Source organism: Choloepus didactylus, chromosome 10 (assembly GCF_015220235.1).
Source record: "Choloepus didactylus isolate mChoDid1 chromosome 10, mChoDid1.pri, whole genome shotgun sequence".
NCBI lineage: Eukaryota > Metazoa > Chordata > Mammalia > Pilosa > Megalonychidae > Choloepus > Choloepus didactylus.
The window spans coordinates 27431549-27455774 of NC_051316.1; the positions used below are offsets into that span (position 1 = coordinate 27431549).

The window sequence follows — 24226 nt, forward strand, 5'->3', positions numbered from 1 at the left end:
AGCAAAGGAACATGAGGATGCAGCTCTAGAAGCTGGAAAAGTCAAGGAAATGGATTCTCCCCTAGAGCCTCTCGTGCGAGTGACCTACTGAAACTGATTTCAGACTTCTGACTTCCAGAACTGGAAGAGAATAAATGTGTGTTGATGTAAGCCACCAAGTTTGTGTTAATTTGTTACCGCAGCAATAGTCAACTAATTCAGATAGGTTGGTGGATGGATAGAAGGATGAATAAGTGGATACACGTGATAAAGCGAATATAGTAAAATATTAATTGTAGACTCGTGTGTGAGTATATGGGTGTTGACTGAATGAGTCTCTCAGTTTCTCTGTTTGAAATGTTCTTCAAAAACAGAAAAGCCTCAGACTGGGAGAAAGCATTAAAAATACATATGTTTGATAAAAGACTGGTCTCTAAAATATATAAAGAAATGTTAACACTCAACAAAATAGATACAACCCAGTTAACAAATGAACAAAAGATTAGAACAGGGTTCCCCAAAGAAGATACATGAATGACCGTTAGCACATCAAAAGATGCTCAATATCATCAGTCATCAGAAAAATGCAAAATGAAATCAAATGTGTTACCACATTGGCTGAAACTTAAACAGTGGCATTAGCGTGTGCTGGAGAAGATGTTGAACTGGAATTCTCATATACTGCTCATAACAAGGTGAAATAGTACAACCACTTTGGTAAACTACATGCCAGTTGTTCCAGTTTGAATGTGTTGTGTCCCCCAAAACATGATAATCTTTGATGCAGTCTTGTGTGGGCAGATGTATTAGTGTTGATTAGATTGTAATTCTTTGAGTGTTTCCAGGGAGATGTACAAGTGTTAAAGCATGACAGGAAGGATGTACACCAATTTGGGGGAGTGCTTATTTCTGAGGAGGGGAAGAAGAAATGGGATGGGAGAAGGCTGCTTCAACTCTAATTGAAACATTATTTCTAAAAGGATATCAAATATAAATATCAATAAAATTAGCATTTGTAAAATCTGGACAATGTAAATGCAGTTGATGTTATACTACTCTTTATACTTCCCTATGTGTCATAAGTATTTTATAATTAAACTTTTAAAAACTAAAATACAATGTTACCTAGTAGAATACTGAAAAGAAAAAGATGGTATTCATAAAGGAATTGTTTTCTGCTTCAGGTTCTTGTTTTCAAAATAGCAGTAGTAGTTTATGATTAATTAATCATCTGTAATCAGCCTTAGATTTCTTAATATTTATTCCTCTCTGAAGTATTTTTCCTCTTTTTTTTTTTTTAACATCTTCTTGTACTCTTCCCTTACATGTCTTTTCAGACTACTTTCTCAGAATTATTTGTGCTCTTCATCTTATCACCCTTGCACAGGAGAAGACAGCAATTCAGAAACTGTCTCAACACCCCTGACTACAGTTAGGGGTGTCTGCTGGAAATGTTAAAGCTAGAAAGCTTCCATTTGTGCCAGATTGTGCCATCTTCAGGGACAGGTTCATCCTCCAATTCATGAAAGTTTCCTCATTAAGGATGTTTGTTTTTCAAAAATAGTCTGAACAAATTCCCTGGCATGGTGCAGAGTCCACTGAAGGATGTCCATGCTGAGCACCCCAATGGCAGTAGCTAATAGGCAGAATAACTAGTAATTTCATTAGAAGTTTAGGGCATTCTTAGTCAAAGCAGATCTGTGATGTAATTAGAAAAATTTTTAACTGAATTTACTAAAAATTTAAGATCTCTGCTAGGAGAATGCTCCTTTCCCTGGATGCTGACTCATCTGATGCATCATAATTTGCTCTATTAAATGATCTTTACTATAGTCTTTCTCTTTTTTCTTTTCTTTTTTTTTTTTTTTTTTTTTAAGAATTTTAGAATTCAACAAGATAATTTTTTCCAGATATTTTTCTGAATTGTTGAGCCAATACATAGTTTTTAAGGGAAATTCAATCTCTTGGACTGGGTTCACTTAACACTTATCAGAAGATTGAATTTAAAAAGCAATTTGATGCCAAGCATGCTTTTTGAGTCTCTTTATGAGCTTTTAAAGTCCTACTTTAAGACCTAAAACCAGGAAGTTCTTTTCTCTATTGGTTAAGGAACTTAGATCCCTGAAAGCTTGTGTGAGGCTCTGAAACTTAAATACATAATTTTCAAGGGAATTCTGTCTTCAGTGGAAACTGATTTCATGAATGGGTAGTTGAATAGCACCATGATAACATTGGAAAGAAAGCAGCCAATCACCCTGGAGCGATTATATTTGTTCTCTGTTTGTAAGTGTGTCTGGTTATATAAAACATTGTTCTCCAGGCTTTGTCACTCTCAGAGCATGATCACAGTAAAGTTTTCAGGCTCTGTCCCCTTCTACTCTCTCACCTTCAAACTCTCTTCAGTAGTCCTCTCTCCCCTGAGCTGGAAGATTAAATACTTAGTGCTGCAAGAGAGCAGTTTCCCAAACAACATACTGCAGACCAGTAGTGTCCCTTAATATTTCAATCCATGTTCTGTGATAAAGCTATTTTATGTCCAAAACATTTTGGGATACACTTGTTTAACCAGAAAGGACATTTTTTTAAAAAAATTAATTTTTATTTGCCTATTCCCTACACCCACTTATTTTTCTCCTCTTTTTAAGTTGCCTTTTTCTTGGTTGGGCATTCAGTTAGTTATTGTTACCCTTTGACTATTTTCAGAGTTCTAAGAAAGTTGGTTCAGCCACTTTCTGCTTCTTATTATTTCAACAGGAGAGTGGAATTTTGGGACCCCTTCACCATCTTACTGACATCCTCCCTCTATTTGTACATTTTTATAATTTACAAAATAAAAAATTTTGAATTAGAAATTGGAATAGTAGGCACACTTCTTTCTAGTGTACACTTGAATCCAGGATATTGCCATCCATTTATGAAACTGAATTTTATCATTACTTCCTTTCCACTACTATGACTTCAAACGTTCAAGCAGTCAGGAGCACCCCAAATTTCAGCACTATATAAATAATGCTACGTTGTTTTAACCTGTGATTTTTTTTTACTAGAGAGCATCTATGCATTTAAAAGAATTTCTGAATGTTTAAAATTTCAAAAGATTCAAAGGGCTTCATAGAAAATACAGAAATTAATCTCATAATTATTTCAAATGCATAAATTGTCAGAGGAACAAAAAAAGAAAAGGAAAAGCTATTTGGTTTCCCTTGGCATTATTTTTAGAGACCTGATACAGGGACTTCTCATAGCATTTTAAATAGTTTTGCCAACAAGTAAAATCAACTATTCAATGACAGAATGTTTTAAATTCTATCTTGTTCTTTGCAACAAACCATCTAGAAGGAGTAACATTCTGGGCTGTTTGAGCACCGTTTATCCTATAGTTCTATGGTTTGCTGCAGATGTTTTGGAAGCTTCAGTGCAACTACATGGGAAGGGTGTTTTCAGTGGTATATGGTTACCATAGAGCCTCCCACAGTTGAAGTTTTGTTGTGAATTCACTTCGAAGTGTTGCTCTAGCAATCAGTCAAGGCCTAATGCTTAATGCCATACAGTCTGGAAAATGTTGCTTAACTCTCGAGTTGAAGTTGGATCTCCAGGCTCTGACAAAAAGTGTTCTGCTGCAAACCAAAACAGAGCCATGAAGGCTGTGAGCACTTTGAAGCCAACCCTTCAGAAGTTTATCATTTGGCCTGTCTGCATTTTGGTAAACCAAGAGCTACCTAAATTATGTGACTTTAGAATTTTTCAGGAAAATTATCTTGGACCATTTTTAGCCTAATTAGGAGATAGAATCTGCAGCCCATGAACAAAAGATCTTAGCAATTGATAAATACCCTTAGCACCGAGGTTAAATACCCTTAGCACCGAGGTTGACTTTCCCACTCATCCAGTCTCCAATAGAAGTCTGAACTCCCCCTTCATTCCTTCTTTTAAGATAATGAGTGGAAATTTGCACTTACTGGTCCTTTAGGCTGGAGGATTGATGAGCCAAGGCTGGAGAGTAAGATCACTGCCTGCCTGCTTCTTTATTTCAGATCTGAATGAATTTGAGCACATGTAATTTTCAGGCACATTACATGTACTTTTATGCACTTACAGCCTATTCTATACAATAAGAATGGTCTTTTTCAAACATATATCTTTTTACATCATTTTTCTACTCAAAACTCTTCAGTGGCTTTAAAGCCAGTCCCATGACTTTGTATATTGCCCATAGCTACTCTTGAGTTCATATTCCATCCTGGATTTCTCCTCCAACCCCCAAACTTGTGTATTCAGTTGTGTACTAGACAAATATATTCTGAATCAGATCACTTCTCACCACCTGTTGACAACAGTTGCCCTCATCTCACGCCTAAATTATTGCAATAGTCTCCTATTTGGTGTCCTGCTTTCACCTTACCCCATCAAAATATTTTCTCAACACAGTAGTCACTTACCTTATAAAGTAAGATAGATTGGTTTCCCCATCTCATTTGATGTAAAGGTCATGATTTTTTAATTAAAGATAACCAAGTGAACACAGGCATTTAACATTTGTTTCTACCTGAAGCCTCACCAAAATAGTAAATGGGAACAAAGTTGTTAATTTTATGGAAAGGCATAAACCTGTAAGTACAAAGAAAATAGGGGCAAAAAAAGCAGTAAAATTTTGGAAACTAGAAGACAAATGATTGCATGGCAACTAGCAACATACTTAAGAAAGGTGATTTTTATAGGCCAGCAGTGTAGACAGCCGAGGAGAGACCTGATTTGTTTGTGTGTGTGTGTGTTTTGTTTTTTTGTGGTTGTTTTTAATATAGAGCTCACAAAAAGCCCAAATAGGCCACACTGGTTCTTTAAGTTCTAAAAGGAGGAGAATTGGTTAAAGACTGTTTAGAAAGCAGTTAGACACATACCCCTCCTCCCAATACCCATCTGCCATGCCACATTGAGGTCTACTGTACTGAAAATTGGGACATTGGGCGAAAATTTACATATGAAAGTTGAGACACTCTTCCTCCCCACCCCTGCAAGTCTTATTCCAGCAGTTCATTTCCAGAACATTGGCTGCCTGGCTTATTCCTTCCAGAGAAGAAATTGGAAGAGTCTTCCCTGGAGTTTCTGACCAGTCCTAGAATAAAGATATGAAAGTATTGACGTTGGAGGTTTTCAAACAAAACAGTCAAGCCAGATTATCTTATCATACAATTCCCAAAGTGACGTCCATGGACTCCTCAGGATTGACAAGAACCTTTTAGGGAGTCAGTGAGGTCAAACTATTTTCATAATAATACAAGGATTTTACTTGCCTTTTCCACTGAGTTGACATTTCCACTGATGGTGCAAAAGGAATGTAAGGTAAAGCAGCTGGAACCTTAGCATGAATCAAGACGATGCTAGTAGTCGTTGTATTCTTCACCACCTCACATTTGCAATTTTTTAAAATGCCAGTTTCATTTAAGAATATCCTTGATAAAAAGTAAAAATAATTAATGTTTTGAATCTCAACCCTTAAGTACATATATTTTTAATATTCTGTGAGCTGAAATGGAAGGTACGCATAAAGCACTTCTGCTGCAGACTACACTGTGATCCTTGTCTTGAGGAAAAGCACTTACGAGATTATGTGAGTTCTGCACTAGCCACTCTTTCATGGAATGTCATTTTTACTTGAAGAGCAACTGATAAATCTCAATATTGGTATTTGAGTATTTGGTAGATATTTTCTCAAAAGAAACAAGCCTTTTGCTTTAAAGAAAACAACTTCAAGTATTTGTTGCCAATGATAAAATTTGACCTTTCAAGCAAAAAAAAAAAAAAGAATTTTAAAAACTGCTCCATGAGCCTGACAGTTTCCCGTACTTAAAGTCATTTCTGATGAGATCAGTGATAACATTAACAAATGTGTTTCTTTTCTTAACATTATATAATGAAATTTGTCAACACGGGGATGATCTCCATAACTCAGTGAACCAATATTTTTCAAATGAACTATGCAGGATGTTACAAAATCATGCATAGGTAAAAGATCCATTCAGGGTGCAAAATTTTCGTGTATTTTAATGTATTTTTTAAATTAGGGAAGTTGTGGGTTTACAGAAAATTCATGCATAAAATACAGGATTCCCATTTACTACCCTATTAACACCTTGCATTGGTGTGGTATATTTGTTACATTTGATGAAAGCACATTTTTATAATTGTATTATTAACTATAGTCCAAGGTTTAACTTGGGGTTTACTGTTTATGTTGTACAGTTCCTTAGATTTTTTTTTTAATTTTTATTCTAGTACCATATATAAAACTTAACATTTCCCCTTTTTACCACATTCAAATATATTATTCAGTGCCTTTAATTACATTCACCATGTTGTGTTACCATCATAACCATCCATTACCAAAGTTTTTCTATTGTCCAAAATAGAAACTCTGTCCATTTTTAGCCTCAACACCCTATTCCTTACCACCAACCCATCCCCTGGTAACTGCATTCTAGATTCTGCTTCTGAATTTTCTGATTCTAATTATTTCATGTCTTTGAGATCATACAATATTTGTCCTTTTGTGTCTGGACTGTTTCAATCAACATGATGTCTTTCAGGTTCAATGATGTTGTCACATGTATCAGAACTTCATTCATTTTTATGGTTGAATAATAGTCCATTGTGTGAATATACCACATTTTGTTTATCTGTTCAACAATTGATGGACACTTGGGTTGCTTCCATCTTTTGGCAATTGTGAATAATATCACTATCAACATTGGTGTGCAAACATCGAGTCCCTGCTTTTCAATTCTTTTTAGGTATATACCCAGAAGTGGGATTGCTGGGTCAATATGGAAATTCTATACTTAATTTTTTGAGGAACCACCAACTGTTTTCAACAGTGGTTGCAACATTTTACATTCCCACCAGCAATGAATGAGTGTTCCTATTTCTCTATATTCTCCTCAACACTTGTGATTTTCCATTTTTTTAAATAGTAGCCATAATAATGAGTGTGAAATGTTATTTCATTGTGGTTTTGATTGGCATTTCCCTAATGGCTAAGGATGTTGAGCATCTTTTCATGTGCCTTTTGGCCATTTGTATATCTTCTTTGGAGAAATACCTATTTTGCTCATTTTTAAAATTGGGTCATTTGTCTTTTTGTTCTTGAGTAGAAGGACTTCTTTATATATCCTAGATATTAAACCCTTATCGAATATGTGATTTCCAAATATTTTCTCCAGTTGTGTCACTTGTCATTTTATTTTCATGATAAAGTCCTTTGATGCACAAAAGTTTTGAATTTTGATGAAGTTCCATTTATCTATATTTTTCTTTTGTTGATTGTGCTTTGGGTATAAAGTCTAAGAAATCATTGCCTAACATGAGGTTGTGAAGATGCTTCCCTATGTTTTCTTCTAGGAGTTTTATTGTTTTAGTTCTTATATTTAAGTCTTTAATGTATTTTGAGTTATTTTTTGTCACTGTGCTGACACTCAGTGGGCCCTTCATATCGGAAAATCCTCTTGGAATTAGGTCCTTGATGATTTCCTACCATCTTTTCTCTGATCTCTCTTTCTAGGGGCTCCTATCTTTTTGAATATTGGACTTCAGAATAGTTTTCCTTCAGCTTTTGGGAGAGTTGTTCAACTGTTTTCCAATACTTCTGTTAAGTTTTTCATTTCCACTCTCCCATTATTAATTTCCAAGAACTCTCTTTGCATTCTCTAGATGTTCCTTCTTTTAAAAAATAAAATATGCCACTTTGTTCTTGTTTAATTGTTATAATATCTTTATTTTTTTAGGGATGTTAATGTTAATGTATTTAAGGTTTTCTTTTTCTTGAATAATCTATTCTCTTTATTTGTACTCATCTCTATTTTTTTCTAGTATTAGGTGATTAGGTGCTTAATAGAATTCCCTTATATATCTGTGATCTTTGCCTGTCTGCTCATATTTAAGAATTAGGCACTAAAAAGCTAATAAAAAATTATATGTGCATGGGTAGGACAAGTTGATTGTGAATTCCACTAGGAGACAGCAATTGTTAAAACTTTTTGGTCTCAGAACTCCACTAGACTCTTAAAAATTACTGAGGACCCCCAAAGAACTGTTGTTTCTGAGGTTATACACAGTGATATTTACTATATTCAAAATTCATTAAAAGTAACGATTATCCATTATGTGTTAATGTGAATAAATTTTTTATCAAAAAATTATATTTTCAAAAAAATTTTAATGAGTAGCACTGTTTTACATTTTTTGCAAATCACTTTGATGTATAGCTTAAGAGAAGACGGCTGGGTTCTTGTATCTGCTTCTGCATTCAATATTTTGGAATACGTTGTTTTTGCCGAAGTATAAGAAAACAGTTCAGCATCACACAGATTTGTAATTGGAAAAGGTGGGAATATTTTAACAGCCTCTTCATATACTTGTGCATATTCTGCATTGACACTATGCTAAGTCTCACCAAGCAGTAGTTTTTTAAAGGTTAGTTACATAATGGAACCTGAAGTTTTATCAATCAACTTTTCATACTCTATTACATTAAAATCCATTAAAATAGAAGAGAATCGTGGGGAGATGGTGGCGTAGGAAGCTCCAGGAATCAATCCTTCCACCAGAACAACTATTAAACAGGCAGGAACTGTCTGAGTCAACTACCTCAAAACTCCAGTCTCCAGTAGAACGCTGAACAGCATCCAGGGAAGAGGCTGGAAGATTAGGTAAATCCTGTTGAGCACTTGAGATACACGGCTAGTGCATCTGAGGAACTGAATTTTTAATTTCATTTAATTTTAATTGATTTAAACTTAACCATGTGTGACTGGCTGCTATCATGTTGGACAGTGCATTTAATTAGGAAGATTTCACTGACAAAGCAGCAGTTGAGCTGACACCTGAACTAAATGATGGACCTAGCCATGTGTTCCAGGCACAATGAACAGCAGGACCTTCTTTGGAGAAGTTGGAGGCCAGTAAATAAGGATGGAGCAGCAAGAGTGAGGGGAAGAACAGAACAGATGAGGCCAGAAACACAGAAGGGGACTCAATCATAGAAGGCCTTGGCAGCTGGTGTAGGGACTTTTTGCTTGTTCTCGTACTGAGGTGAGAAGTCATAGGAAAATTCTGAGCAGACAAGTGACTTGATGTAAATTTCTAAAGGGTCACAGGAACTGTCCTTATTTTAAACAGTGGGGCTGAGGGCAGAAGCAGGGAGGTAGGGTACTGCAGTAACCCAGGCTGGAGGTGATGGTGGCCTGAATTAAGGAGGACAGTGCTGGCGCTGTTGAGAAGTGGTCAGATGAGTTGACAGTGTTTACTGATGGATCAAATAAGGGATGTGAGAGGAAAGGAAGAATCAAAGATGGACCTGAAGGGTTTTGGCCTGAGCTAGTGAGGTAGGGAGTCTGCTTTGGGCATAGTAAATTGGAGATGCCTGTATAGAGTTATGCCCAAAGAACTGACAGTGAGCGATGTTAAAATGGGAATTGGAGCTAAAAGCTGTCATGAGTATTAATTAAAGAGGATAGTTCATCAATGGAGTTAGGGTAGCATTTAGGTGAGGAGCAAATCAGGTGACCTTTTATGGACTCTTTCAACATGAAGATTTTATGTCTTGAACTACATGTGGCTATAAAATTTGGGTAATTATTTCTTATTTTATCTTTTCCGTAGAATGGCTCCTGAACGAGTAACATCCTTGTCACGGGTTTGTGTCCCACTTGTTACTCTGCCAGACTTTGAACCCCTGGTGGAGGCTCTGCTCACCTACCATGGACACGAGCCTCAGGAAATCCTCTGGCCTGAGTTCTTTGAAGCTGTTAATGAGGCCTTTTTGCTGTAAGTGATGTCCATTTATCCTATCATCCAACTTCATTTTTCCTTTACTTAGCATCTAATGCTATAAGATAGCAGTTTTCAAACATTTGGGTTTCAATACCCCTTTACACCCTTAAAAACACTGAGGACCCCAGAAAGCTATTTTTTTAAATGTGGGTTATATCTATCAATATTTAATGTATTTAGAATTAGAACTGAGGAATTTTAAAGATATTTATTCATTTAAAAAAAAAATAACACTGTAAGTGTAATTAATGCCATTCTCAATTATACATGTAAAAAATGGTTAAAATGGCAAATTTAACGTATTTATTAACACAATAAAATTTTTTAACATAACTATAGAAGAATGATCAATAAGTTTTTTAGAAAAAAATTAATAATATACCCATTACATGTTAATACCAATAGTATATCTTTATGAATAACAATGATCTCTTCCAAAACGAACAAAAAATTGTTTGAGAAGAGTGGCGTTTTATTTTTGCAGACCTCTTTATTGTCTGTTTTAAAGAAGACATCTGGATTCTCATATCTGCTTCTGTATCCAGTCTGTTGTGATACACTGTTTTGGTTGAAGTACAGTAAGAGAGCCCAACCTCAAACAGATACATAGTTAGAAAAGGCAGGAGTATTTTAATGGCCATTTCAAGTAATTGTGGATATTCTGCTTTGATACTTCACTGTCTTAGTTTGCCAGGCTACTATGACAGATATCACATAATGGGTTGGCTTAAACAACGGGATTTGTTGTCTCATGGTTTTGGAGGCCAGAAGTCCAAATCAAAGTGTCAGCAAAACCATGCTTTCTCCCCAAAATGTGACATTCTGATGCTGGCTTGTGGTAGTCCTTGGGGTTCCTTGGCTTGTATCTCTGCCTCTGGTCACATGGTGCTCTCTCTTTCCCTGTGTTTGCTTGGCTGGTTCCCACTGACTTCTAGCTTCTTGCTCCTCTGACTGCATCAGAATTTCTTCTGCTTATAGAGGTTCCATCAATACAGATTAAGGCCTTTCCTGATTCAGTTTGACCACATCTTAACTGAAAATAACATCTTCAAAAGGGTCTGTTTACAGTGGGTTCACACCTACAAGGAATGTGATTACAATTAAGAATGTCTTTGTTGAGGTATATGATTGAATCTACCACACTTACCAAAATTTGAAAATGGTAGTTTCTTAAAGGTTAATTGGAATCTGAAGTCTGAAATTATATCAGTGAACTTTGCATACTCTGTTTCATTAGAACCCATTCATCTGTCTTACCCTTTTATTGGCTCTTTGCCCACACATGATTTTATAACATCATGCATGGCTCCTTTGGAAAATACCTGTTCATTGAATTATGCAGGTCTACCAAATATTGACATATGTCATTATACAATATAAAATTACATTCATAACTATCAGCACCAATATCATCAAAAATGTCTTTAAGTATTGTCAAGCTCATGTTAGTGAATACAGATTTTCCAAGATTCTAATTTTGCTTAAAAATTCAAATTTAATCATAGCAAAGGTACCACACTTATGCAAGTGTTAATTATGGGGGAGGGGGATGGTATATGGGAATGCTGTATTTGATTTTTCTGTAAGCCTGCAACTTATCTAATTAAATTTTTTTTTAAATGATGCACTGTAAAAAAAAAATCAAATTTATTGTGGACCACAAATACATTTTTCATATGTAGCTCTTAAAATTTAGAAAACTTACTTTAATTTCATATGAAAGGTTATAATCCAAGAATTTGTTTAAGTAAGATTTAGAAAGAGAATTATAAAAGGTTAAGTTATTTGAAGTTTTTTTAAAAAAAAGTCAGAACATGGTTTTCATGTTCTGAGCCCTCTGCCAAAATTTACCCAATAACTGAATTTCTCAAGGAGTCTGATCCATTATCATTGTTATTTATGTAAGATAGTGAGTAATAATTGACTTAAAATTTTCTATAATGTGATAAGTGGGTTTTGTATACATATGCCCTTCAGATCATTTGGGTGCACACATCAAGTTCTAATAGTTCACCCCACCAACTTTCACTTTTCACACCCCAAACCACTTTTGCTGCGATATTTACTTTTAAGGTGTAAAATGCTCTTTGCCTTTCACCTTGGCAGCTCCGTTTCTGATTTATTTAGGAATACATTTCAGAGAAGAATAGGTCTTACCAACCTCTATTTCCAGTTTTACTTTTTTCAATGAGAGTTGAATTAAAGGCACATGGGAGGAGAATGCCCCTCAGCCCTCTCTGTGAAATCCCACAGAGCTGTTTCAGAAATTACTGGCGAGGAGGAGGTGTACTTAGAAAATAGCCGCTCACACTCTACCGCAGTGCTCAGATGGAAAGCCCAGGGCAGCGGCTCTACCAGTAGGCCCTCACTCCTGGATTTTTCTGTTCCATGTGATAACATGTTCTCCCTCAGCAGCTAACAAAATTTATTTGGTCTGGAAAATTATCTCTGCAACTCCAGAGGGGACAGACTGTCCAGAAAGGCTGGGTGGTCTTTAACTTGTCCAATTCCTTTGGCTTTGGCTCAGCAAGTTCCCCAAGCGGTGGTGTAAGAGCTGGAGCCTTTTCATGGACACTTTCCCGTAGATGGAACATCTGAGCCACATGTTGATACAGGGAGGCTGATTCAATCAGTCAGTGCAAATTACCACCCCAACGCCCAACACCTCCCTCCTCCAGCCTCTTTAGCAGTTCCCCCGATGTTCTGTGTGGTCATTTAGAAACCACATACTTTCTTTGACCAATATGCCCTGCCCTGTGTTTAGCCTTCCAACTGTTTGCTTACCACAATACACCAGTGGAATCTCATCTGTTTTACAATTGGCTGGGCGTCTTTGGCCTTGGTTTCCAAATACAGTCATGTATCTTCAGAAATGGGCTGCCTGCCTTCTTTTAAACAGCAGATGCTTGCCCCTCTCTGAGGGTTAGATAACCTAAAGGAACTTTTTAATTTCTTGGCCTAAATGTCAAACCAAACTTTTCATGTCTGTCCATGATTTGCCGTCACAGCCACCTGCAGGCTGCAAATTGCATAAAACCTTTCTGGGAGGGCTGCTAAGATTCTTTCATAAGTCTGTGGAGTACAAGTAATTCAGCATGACATACCCTCTAAGTGAAATCCAAGTCCACTGCTTCAAAAATACTGAGAAGTCTGATGAGGAGATGGAGAGTGTTTTCTACCTCCTGGAATGCATGAACCAATGAACAAGTAAAAGAATGAATGCATGACTGACCAGCCAACCAACCTCATGGGGTAGCTTTGGATGTTAAATAGGGTAACCGTATAATATATAATCTAGACCACCACATGTTTGAGAGTTGGGGGTGGGGGTGGGATAATTATGATGAGATAACAGACATAAACCTTCTTCTGGCAGAGAAGCTGGGACATACGTCCACCCTAGATTTAAATGGGTCCAATGTCTGTAATGTGCTTAGCACAGTGCCTGGCACCCAGAGTGAACACTCAAGGACTGTTAGCATAGTGCTATTATTTTTATCGACTTTATTTTGACAACATTTAGTATTAGATTTTCCCAAGCTTGAATCCTTTTTCCTAACTGAGGGATCACTAAACAAAGCCAGATGTAAGTTAAATTTCCATTGCTGAAAGAGCTAATACAACTTCCAAAGAGGTGTAATGAGAAAAGAATTAATTGTCCAATCAGAAGAACTAACTTATACTTCTTGAATAATTTGCTAATGACTTACTCATCTGGCATGATCTTGCATGCTAAATTGCAAAAAAAAAAAAAAAAATTGTTAACTGGAATTTTGTGAGGAGCCATACATTATTTAAATACCCTCAATATTGCTATACTCATTGTTTTACAAATTGGGAAAATGAGATTCTGAAAATCAAAAATAAATTACAAGAAAACAAAGTTTCTGGTTTTTTGGTTTTTTTTTCAACTCATATGAAAAACCAGGTCTCCAAATATTATAGGTGAAAGTCTAGATGAAGAAAGCACAGAATAGTAGCAAAGAAACTCCATTTTCATTTATCCATTTATTGAGAATTCCTGACATCCTCTTTTTTTACTTTAATAATATGTGGTCACCAAAGTAGTCCTTGAAAAACCTTTTCTTTTCAAATAGAAATCTGCTGTCATTGATTTGTCACAGTTAGAAATTCCAGGATGTTTGGGTTTGGACACCTCTGCGTGGTGGGTGCTGCACTTTACTCTGAGAAGTGGGCTGCTCTGCACATTGAAGTGAAAATTATGCCACCTGCTCCTCAGTTTGATATACTTCTTAGATTGCATTATCCTGGAAATACACCTTTAAGATATAATAGAGAACATTTATTTTAAGTACCTTGGAATCAAGTGATTTTTCAAAAACTTGCTGCAGATTTTTGTGGGTTTCTCTGGCAGTACGACAGCAATTGGTTTATTCCTGGTTTGAAAAAGTAGAAGGAATATTGCTGTGCTCGAGCTGATGATGCTCTCGGACAGCTTTAGAAAACCTTACCCACCAATGGCAGCTCCTTCAGCCCAGATCTTTCCTGCAAAGAACTTAATTCCACATTCTGTTCTTTTTTTTATTATTATAGCCATAAAAACGTTTGGATACAAGATTATTTGATAAGCAGCTATACAGCTGGACCAATTTCTGTGCCTGCTACCTCCTCTTGAAGAGGAAGGGGCAACTGCCTCACTAAATTGAGTATTTGGGGGGAACAAAGTCTCTAAATGTCAAGGAGGCATCTGTTTGGAAGTCTAACAGAGGGAAGTATTGAACACATGAAGGTATCCTGTGCACCCTTCTGCTTTGTGTCCAAAATTGTTACTAAAAATCAGATGTTCTACATGAAAGCACTGGAGAATCTATTTCCCATTATTTTGAAGGGGAGAATTATAATATAACATCAATCCCAAATACCCTACCAGTTTCTTAAAACATAACTATAACATAGAAAACAGTTATTAGGTAGGAATTTGGGAAAGCCAAGTTTTTGTTGTATCCTGTTTTCCTTCAATTTGTCATTTTGATCTGTCTCCAGACTGGATGGATGGAACAAGTATAGTTAGTGTAGGAAAGGACATCAACACGTTGTATGGAGTAAAATTTTTCAGTGTCCCTAAAAACATTTTTTTCTATTTTACTTTATTGACTTTCAAAACTTTACCTAGATCAATGTATTCATTTGATCTGGTCAAGCAGTACAATGCAGTGGTATACAAAGAAAATGTTATCTCCTCTATATCACCCTCCAGTACTTGTTGTAACCACAGTTTGTACTTTTGCAAGCATATAGAAATCTGCAAAAAACAATTTCTTCTCTTTTTAAGTAACTTTTTTTGAACAGCATCACATCATACACATCACTTGGGAATGTGTTTTTTAACCTACATGTCTTGGATATCCTCCTGGGATATAGATCCAGCTTATTTTTTAAAAATAAGAGCATATTCCATGATATGAATGGACTGTAGTTTATTCAGCTCTTCACCAATGGATGCACAATTTGTTTGTAATTTTGTGTTTACGGTATTATTATAGTAAATATCCTCAAACTGATGCTTTTATTTCTCCCAGGTACAGTAAAAAAAGTACAATTATCAAAGCAATGGAGATGCATGTTTTATATTTTACTAAGTGGTACCACTTGACTTTCCCAAAAGGGTGTAGCCATTCCCTCTCCCACCTGTGAGAACACCCACTGCCCAACACCACCTCAGCGTTGCATGTGTCCTTCATCTAAACATTTGCTAATGTGAAGGTGAAAAATGATGTTTCATCAATGTGTTAGTTTACCTTTCTCTGCCACTACTAAGATTGAAAATCTGCATATTTTTATTGGCCATTGGCTTTTCTTTGATTTGCCTTTTTTAAAAATTTCACTACCAACTTGTGCATATATGGAACATTGTACATAATACAAATGTATTGGCCCAACCCGATTTTGTTATTGAAGTATATTAAGGTCAAACTGTTTTGGTGACCAGTTCATCTGAGACTGATCATAAAGAGTTAAGTCTTTGATGTTTTAGAGCAAAATAATTTTATTGATAATGGACAATTCAAATATTAAACATGTGCCCATAAATTAAATGATTCACAGCAATTAGAGTGTGCTCTGAATCAGAGCTCTAATATAATGACAAATCTCAACATACACATTTTTCAAACTGTGTCTGAGCCTAGAACAAAAGTATTTTGTACTTACTGACTTGAGTATAAAAGTTTTATAACTCTTATTTAATTTTCTAAATAAGCAGCATCTTTTAATTCAGATATCTGATGAAAATGTAGATTTTACACTATAGATTTGTTTTATATTTGTATTTATTTATTGCTTATTCTCAGCTGTCTTGTGCCTTGTGCTGCAGAACATCACTCAGTCCACCTGACTTAATAGTATAAATTGAACTGACTGTATTATGACTGTTCAGAGGGATTGGGGAGATGGTGTCCACTCTGAAGAGCTTTCACCGAAGTGTGTATGTATTCATTTTATACAGATCCTGAAAAAAAGATCAGGTGTGATGAAAGCAGGTCAAAAGACTGCTAGTTCCGAAAAGGGAGGAGCCACTGGGAAGCTAAGCCCCCCCACATTTGCACCTCAGAGCCTCCCTGCCTCTTCGAGTTTTCTGGCTCCATGACAGAAGCTGCAGAAACCCTCCTCCCACTCCCAAAGGGTGCTCTACTTTGCCTTAATGCTGGACAGAAACCCCTCCCCAGGGTCCATTAATGTGGCCAAAATTGGCTGGCAGCCTGGACTTTGAAAGGACTTCCCGAAACACTGAAGGGAATGAACACAGGGTTCAGGCTTCTGGCTCATTAAGTAAAGCCACCTGCTCCCACCCCAGTGCCCAGGCCCTGTCTTCCTACACCCTTTATCTTGAGACACCCCAACCCCACCTGCATTCCCCTGCTGGGGTGAAGAGGCTTTCCATGTAACCTGACGGCTGAAGACCAGCTTTAGCACCAGTCTGGGTTCAAACCTGGGCCATGACTTACTAACTGTTAGTCATTGGGCAAGTTACTGTCTTACTTGCTCTGATGTCAGAAGCCTCGTCTATAAAATAAGGATAATAATGGCACTTGTTTTGTAAAGTTGTTATGAGGATTAAAATACAAGTAAAACACTTAGCATCGTTGCAGGCTTATTGTAAATCCTTAATAAATGGCAACCACTGGTTCTTTAACCTCTCTCTCTCCCTCTCCTGCCTCTTTCCCATCAGCAGTGTACCACAGCCCTCCTGCTACCTCCTGTCCCTCTGCAGCCTTGCTGCCCGTGCTGGCTCCCCCTCCACGCCCTCTCCTCCAGTGTACGGTCTTCACCTTCCATCACGCCCACAGGATGATGATGTTCTTGGGGAGGTCACAGAGGACCTGCCTAGTGCAGTGCTCATTGTACACCCCGCTTCTCACCAGTCTTGTGGCAGTGTCGGTGGCAGCCGGCCTTCCCTCTTAGACTAAGTGTCTTTTCCTCTTCTGGGAACATTGTCTGGCAGCTCCTTCTCCATCTCCATCTGCAGTGCCTCCTCTACCCGACACCAAAGTGTTGGCGTTCCTTGTTCCTCAGGGCACAGACCTAGACCCTCCCTCTCCCCTCTGAGTTCTCATCCATTCTCAGGACTTTACTTGCTGGCCAAACAGCTCCTGGATAGACATGTCTTTGACCTAAACATTTCCCCAGAATTTCAGTGTCGACATTCAAGGATCTACTTGACATCTCTGCTTGGTTATGGCTCCAGTATTCTAAATTTGCACACCCCAAACTGAGCTCTTAGTAAATCCTTCACAAAGTTGCTCCTTTCCCCTCTTCCCATCTCAGTAATTGGTACATCCATCCACCTCGTTGCTTAAGAAACTGAGGGCAGCCTTGATTCCTTTCTCTCCTTCACCATCTCTCATCAAATTCATTACCTGTTTCTCTTGATATTACTGCCAAAATACGTTTTGGGTACTCTTAATTCCTTCTCCACTGCTGCCCCCAGTCAGAGCCAGAACCCCTTCTCCCGGGACTATTTGTCTCCGTGCACCCAGTCCTCCATGCTGCTATCAGAGTGATCTTGTGAATGTGAATCAGCTCTGAGGCTCCTCTGATTAAAGCCCTTCAGGCCAGAAAAATCCTTGGTCCTTACCTTGGCCTGTGGTACCTACAACCTTGTCACAGGCCACCTCCCCTTTACTCCAGCAGGTCACGGTCTTATCTCTGATTCTGATCTTGCTCTTCACTGACCACCTGATCTAAATTAGGCTCCTCTTCTTATTCTCTTCTATGTCAGCATGTTCTTTTCCTTCATGATCTTTATTACAGTTTTATTTATTTGCTTATTTGGGTATATCTCCCAGTGGTCTCTGAACTCCTAAGGGCGCGGACTAGGTCTGTTTTGTTTACATCTGTCTATCCTGTACTTGGCACAGTGACTTCCATATAGGAAATGCTTGGTAATCATCCTTGGAATGAGGGAATGAACGAATGGCCACCACTTCCTTGCCATCAAGTATAAGAGGGGAGGAAGACATGGAAATTGCAACCCGAAGCACTGATGCCCCTATAGGGGTCATCCATAGTGTGATTCCCACAGTGGGCCAGCTGCTTGATGAGGATGTGGGGACATCATGGCAGTTCTTCCTTCCTGGCAAGGGGCTGCAAGGCTTCCCAGAAAAGTTAAAACTCACGGTGAGAAAGTGAGATCAGAAACAGAGGCTCCCTTCTTTTCCTTTCTCTTGTCCCTTCTGCCTGCTCCTGTGACAGTCCCTTCACACTCTCAGCTTCTTCTCTGTTTCTTGTCTTCCCCCAGAGTTAATCCAGGACAAGCTCTGTAGGAGTTATGCTGAGAGAGAAGAAAAACAGAGAAACCACTGGAAAATTGTTTCCCTGTGTACCCCTCCCTGCTCCCTTCCTGCCCCTGTACCCATTCCCTGGGCTTCATGCCAGGCCCTGCAGGGAAATGCCACAGTCTCGGGCCCTACAGTCAGCGTGCAGGAATAAATCTTACTTTGGGAGAGAAGTTGTAGTAAAGAGACAGGTATTGAAGGGGCTGTTGGGTAATGGGGAGCCTACATACCCAGCTTTAGATTTTCTTATTGTTAGCAGTAAATATCTTGGGCAGAACCTTGAAAGGACCCTGCTGTCTGTGATGCCACATTCAAGAAGTCAGAAGGCCCTGGAAAAGCAGGGCCAAAAGAAGGAAGACAAATTCTAGCAGGCCAGAACAGGCCAGGGGTTCAAGGGAGAGCAGTGTAGGGCCCTGTTGGGGAGCCCTTGCTGCCATTCCAGGGCCTCCACAAAAAACATGGCCCCTTCCAGGAGGGGTGCAGAACCCCTGGTTCACTGACACAGGAGAACTCTCCAAACACTTGTTCCTGTTCACTGACACAGGAGAACTCTCCAAACACTTGTTCCTGTAGAAACACAGTGACACAAAATGATTGGGGTCTACAGAGTATTATACTTCAGGTCCACTATGGATCAATTAGGCCATAGCCACCATATACACAATTGTTACTAAAGAGAAATATTTTTTGACTTTCAAGCAACAGATTTACAAATACAGGTATTAACCATCTACTGTGTGTAAAGCACCATGTTAGTCATTGCTGTACATGTGTTGTGTATTCGATCCTTACACCAACACTCCGAGGGAGATATGCCCATTTTACAGAGGAGAAAGCTGAGGTGCAAAGATGAAGTAACTTCCTAAGATCATGCAGTTAGTAGGTGGTAGTGCTGAGACTCAAATGCAGGCCTGATTCCACGCTTTAAACTATTACGATGCACTTTCAAACCAAACTGCTTTTTAAGTTAGGGACTACATTTACCTGGTAATACTGCAAGGCCATTCTCTATCTCATTTTTTATCACTCTCTTTTTTCTTCCATCAGTATATATTTGCTTATCCTTTTTAAAAGTTTTTTTCCCCTTTTTCTGAGCATTTCTCTAATTTCTTAAGGCGAGTTTAAGTGGAAGCATAGTCCTATTATTTTGCAGCTATTCATTGACATAATTATTAATTGCTGCTATGACCATGATAAAAAGAAATTTCACAAATTGGATCAGTAATTGCATTTCAAACTTTCTGAATTTTCTTTTTTCAATAATCCATTTCTATTTAAAATGTTGTTTATTTCCTGCTGAAGGAAGAAGATTTCTCTCCCTGCATCAGCTGTCATCTGCCTCTGGCTTCGGCACCTTCCCAGCCTTGAAAAAGCAATGCTGCATCTTTTTGAAAAACTCGTCTCCAGTGAGAGAAATTTTCTGAGGAAGATCGAATGCTTTATAAAAGATTCATTGCTGGTATGTACTGTGCTTCAAGGAGGAGAGAAATCCTTAGAGAGAATGCTGGGTATCATTTGTTTCAGTCAAAGAAAAGAAAAGGGGAAAAAGTTAAACCAATGACCAATCAGAGTTTTTAAAAATAATCAGGTATTTACACTTTATTTTAGAAATACCTAATATGGAGGGGGGGGCTTTTCTGCATACTTTGAGCCTGTATCAAAAATAGGGGGAGATTACAGATTTACTTGATCTTATATTGTATATTCAAAAGAATTGACACTTTGACAATACACTTCTTAAAAATATTTCTTATTTCAACATGAAAAGTTTTTTTTTTTTTTAAATGAAGATCTTACAGATGAGAGGAGAAATCATTTTAAAAAGTTAAAACTGGTAGAAAAATAAAATACTCAAGAGAATCAGAAACAAAACCCTAAAAAACTGGTTAAAACAACAGAAGCAACTAAGAATTCTGTAGGTTCTCCTTGGGTGTCAGGCTGTTGTCCTGGAAGCCACCCTGCAGGCAGTGGCTCTCGGTTCGCCCTTCATACTTGGACCTGTGCCTTTGGGGACTCAGTGGGCGGCGTGTACCCCCACTGCCTAATCCAACGGCAGGCGTCTTCAGAGGCTGATTGCTGGGTGTTGTCCTGTGGGAGGCAGCTCTGTGGAACTTGCATGCATTTTTGTAAGGACAGGAATAAAGACCAATGTGCCCCGAGGAAAGCAATTCAACAGACTGTGGTGTGCCACAGCCTCACAAGCACCTCCACAGGCTTTCACGTCTTCTCATTAGGCTTTCGTAACCTGTGGGAAATGTGGGCACAGAGATTGTCTTCCTCTTGTGCAGTTTGAGAAAATTAGTTCAGCGAGATATGGTGAAGAGTCAGATCTTAAGTTGGGGGCCAGGAAACTAGGAAAGGAGGTGTTCACCCATCCATATCTGCAGCTTGGATTTAGGAATGCAGCTCTGCTCAGGGAATACTCTGAGGGTGGCTGCAGTAGCCCGGACTCAGTTTCCACCACCCCATCTTCCCCACACCTTCTACCTTATCTTTGTTTAATTCAGTGGGAACTTCCTGTTTTCTTTCTTTCTCTCTCACATTAGACCATGTAAGGAGATCATCACTGAATCAGTAGCTTTCTTCCTTTACCCCTTTTCTCTCTTTAGTCCCCATCATCATCCCCACCAGCTCACTCATGGCAGTGCTCGTGGCACTGCTTGCACTCCCCCTTATTCCACAGACTCCTCTCTGCCTTCATGTTCCATGGCTTCCTGGGTGATTCTGGAAAATGCAGTCCCCCAACATCCATGCTCACTTTCACCTGTAGTTTAGGTAGCACAAATTGAACCCAACTGATATGGGTTTGTTAAGGGAAAAAAACAAAAAAGGGATGATATGTATATACCTATACAGAGAGAACACAGAGGATAATTACTACTTGACTTCACCATTCAAAAGAATTGCATATTAAGGCATGAAATAAGAATGCATCTGATTGAAAAATAATTACAATAAAAGTTAAAACAAAAACAAAGACTTTAGAAGCCCCCTGGCAGCTCATTCCAGAATCTACCATTATAGTCAGGTTAAGTCTGTTTTTTTCTAATTTAAATGTATATGCTGTGCGCCACGGCCCAAGAAGGCTTTTATAGCCAAAGGACTAAAGAAAGCACCGAACACATTCTGAGACATGAGCTTTTATTATGGGGCTTACCTACAGGGTGGGGAAGTTGAGTCACATTGCCCTGAATTCAGGAGCTTCTCTGAATGGCAGCGAGTTCAGAGCTCAACATGGAAATAGTCTGTACTTGGCAGGGGAGCTGAATAAGTTGATTATAAGGGCTCAACCTTCCAATGGGTATGAGAGCATAAGGCAGGGCGCAGGGTCGTACAACATAGGGAAGGATTGACTGTAATAAACAGGGAGGAGGGGAGGATTATAGATTATCTTGTATGTAACAGTATCTCAGGGAGTCTTAGGGAAGAGGTAGTTTTGGGTATAGATTACATTTAGCACCTGATATTACAAGGAGAAAAGGTCAAACCTTAACTGTCCTAGGTCAAGCAAACTGCTGTGTGCAGTCTGTGACACTTGGGGGCCCGGGGCTCCCACACTGTGATTTAAGTTAATTTTCTCTGGTGCTTTTTTCACTGCTTACATATAATAGCTGGGCTATTTCCTTGCATTTAGGGTCCTTTATTGCATTTTCTTTACTCTTCTACATATTGAAAAATTTCGTTTCCTTTGACTTTTCTGAGTTGGTTTGGTTCTGCAACATTTCGATGATCCTTTTGGCTCATCTCTGACTTTCTCCACGTCCTTCCTACCTGTGAACCGCAGGCATGAGCAGCATGTTAGTAGGCACAGAATGTCGCTGGGTCTGAGAGAGGGAAAGCAGACACTCCCATTAAATAGTATATTGTATAATTTTCAGTCTCCAGTTTAGAGTTTAAAACAATCTCCTCCAGTCAAACAGCTTCTCAGTCAGTTGATTTACAAAAGCATTTATCAGGAGCATGTGTGTAGAGATTCCGAGCTTCCATTATGGTTAAAGGGGGGCTCTGGAGGGTGTTATTTGGTTTAATTTATTGTGGCATTTGCAGGATGTGACCTCTCAGTGCCTTATGGTTCAAGGAGGTAGTTACAGTACAAACGATGAGCGAGAGTCCCTGATTGGTGCGGGCTGTCCTCAGGCAGCCCGGGTCCCACAGTGCCAGAAACCAAGCCGGCTGGGATAAGCCGGTGACGTGACTAAGTGATTAGAAAGGTAACCTGAAGAACTGGCTTCCTAATTGCATCATCTAACTCATTTATCGCAGCACTGTATCTCTGTGTAGTGACAGGACCATGCAGAAGTATCAGAGAGATCTCTAAGACTCAAATAGCATGAGACTGCTGTGCTTTCCTACAGAAGAAACATGATACCTATTACATTATATTTGGATTCTGAGAGTAATTAAAGTGTGATGGTCTAAGTAACTTGTATTTTATATGGAGCACTGTTAATTACATCTCCATCTCTTGGGACTATCCAGAATTAGTACTGGAAATTCTATAGTTACCAAGATTTAACAAAAACAAAAGATAAAAGTGTGGTACAGGTTGCACAGAGTGAAATGACCTCCCCAAATGTTTTTTGGCCTCTCAGGAACTTGGAAGCCCGGCATTTTCCATTAAGACTGTAACTAGAAGGAGTTAATCTAATACCATTTGAATTCTAAACGTGTATATATGTATTTGACTTCTAAAATAAAAATAAGTTTTCAAAAGCCTGTTTACTTTTAAGGCTTGCTCACCCATTGGCTTCCATGGCTGCCCACAGTTTTTGGTGGCTCCTACATAAATCATAGTACTAACCCCAGTTTGTCATTGACTGTGCAGCCTGAGACTTTTCAAAGGCAGCTGGCCTTGTGTCTCCTTTGACAGCCCAGACACTGGAAGACCGAAATCCATAGCTTCAGATCTGGCCTTAAAAACTGATGTCACTGAGAGCAGTGAAAGCCATTTGCTAATTATGCAGCTTTCTTGGCGCTATTCAGTTTCCCAAGGCTGGCCCCAAATCAGAAGGATGTTATGTTTTCCAGTTACGATTCTGTTTATGGAGACCAGAAACTATTGTTTGGATTCAGCATGCTGGCTGGTGGCAGTGGCATTGTGCGTGGCTGCCGTGTTGTCCGCCAGGGCTGGGTGGTACCCTGTTCTCAGGCCCTGCCATCCCGCTCCTTCACTGGCTGATCCCACATGCCAGCGACACACAGGCTGTGTCCAGGAGGGCTGCCCCTCACCTTCCAAAGGCAGATTTGCCAGAAAGCAGGGAACGGAGGAGGAATGGTGGGGAAAGGTGCCAGGGAAAGGCATTGGGGACGTAGCGTTGGTTTTTGTTTTTATTTTAATAATTTTCATAGCTCAAGAATATTTCTTCATATAATAAAAACTTAAGACTAAAAAGCAGCCAGGTATCTTGATGTCCTTGACCTCATTGACATGAGATAGGATACATTCATTTCCTCATTCTCCAGATCACAATCTCAGCCACTTAGAAAAAAAGAACAACAACAAAAGAAAAACTGTACAGAAAACTCCAGTACACAATTCCACTTTAATGAGATATCATACTGAAGAATTAACTCCACATCCTGGATGATGATGTCAGTTCTCTGCGCTTGAATAAGTTTTCACGAAT

At 38.7% G+C, this 24226-nt stretch overlaps 1 protein-coding gene across 3 annotated transcripts in view; it reads left to right on the forward strand.

The window, feature by feature from the left end:
- Positions 1–24226, forward strand: part of FANCC (FA complementation group C) — a 290247-nt gene that overhangs the window by 220774 nt on the left and 45247 nt on the right. For all 3 annotated transcript variants that reach the window (XM_037797499.1, XM_037797501.1, XM_037797500.1), the window contains 2 exons: positions 9634–9798; positions 19902–20058. In XM_037797499.1, the coding sequence (XP_037653427.1) occupies positions 9634–9798; positions 19902–20058 (322 nt within the window). The remainder of the gene's footprint in view (positions 1–9633; positions 9799–19901; positions 20059–24226) is intronic.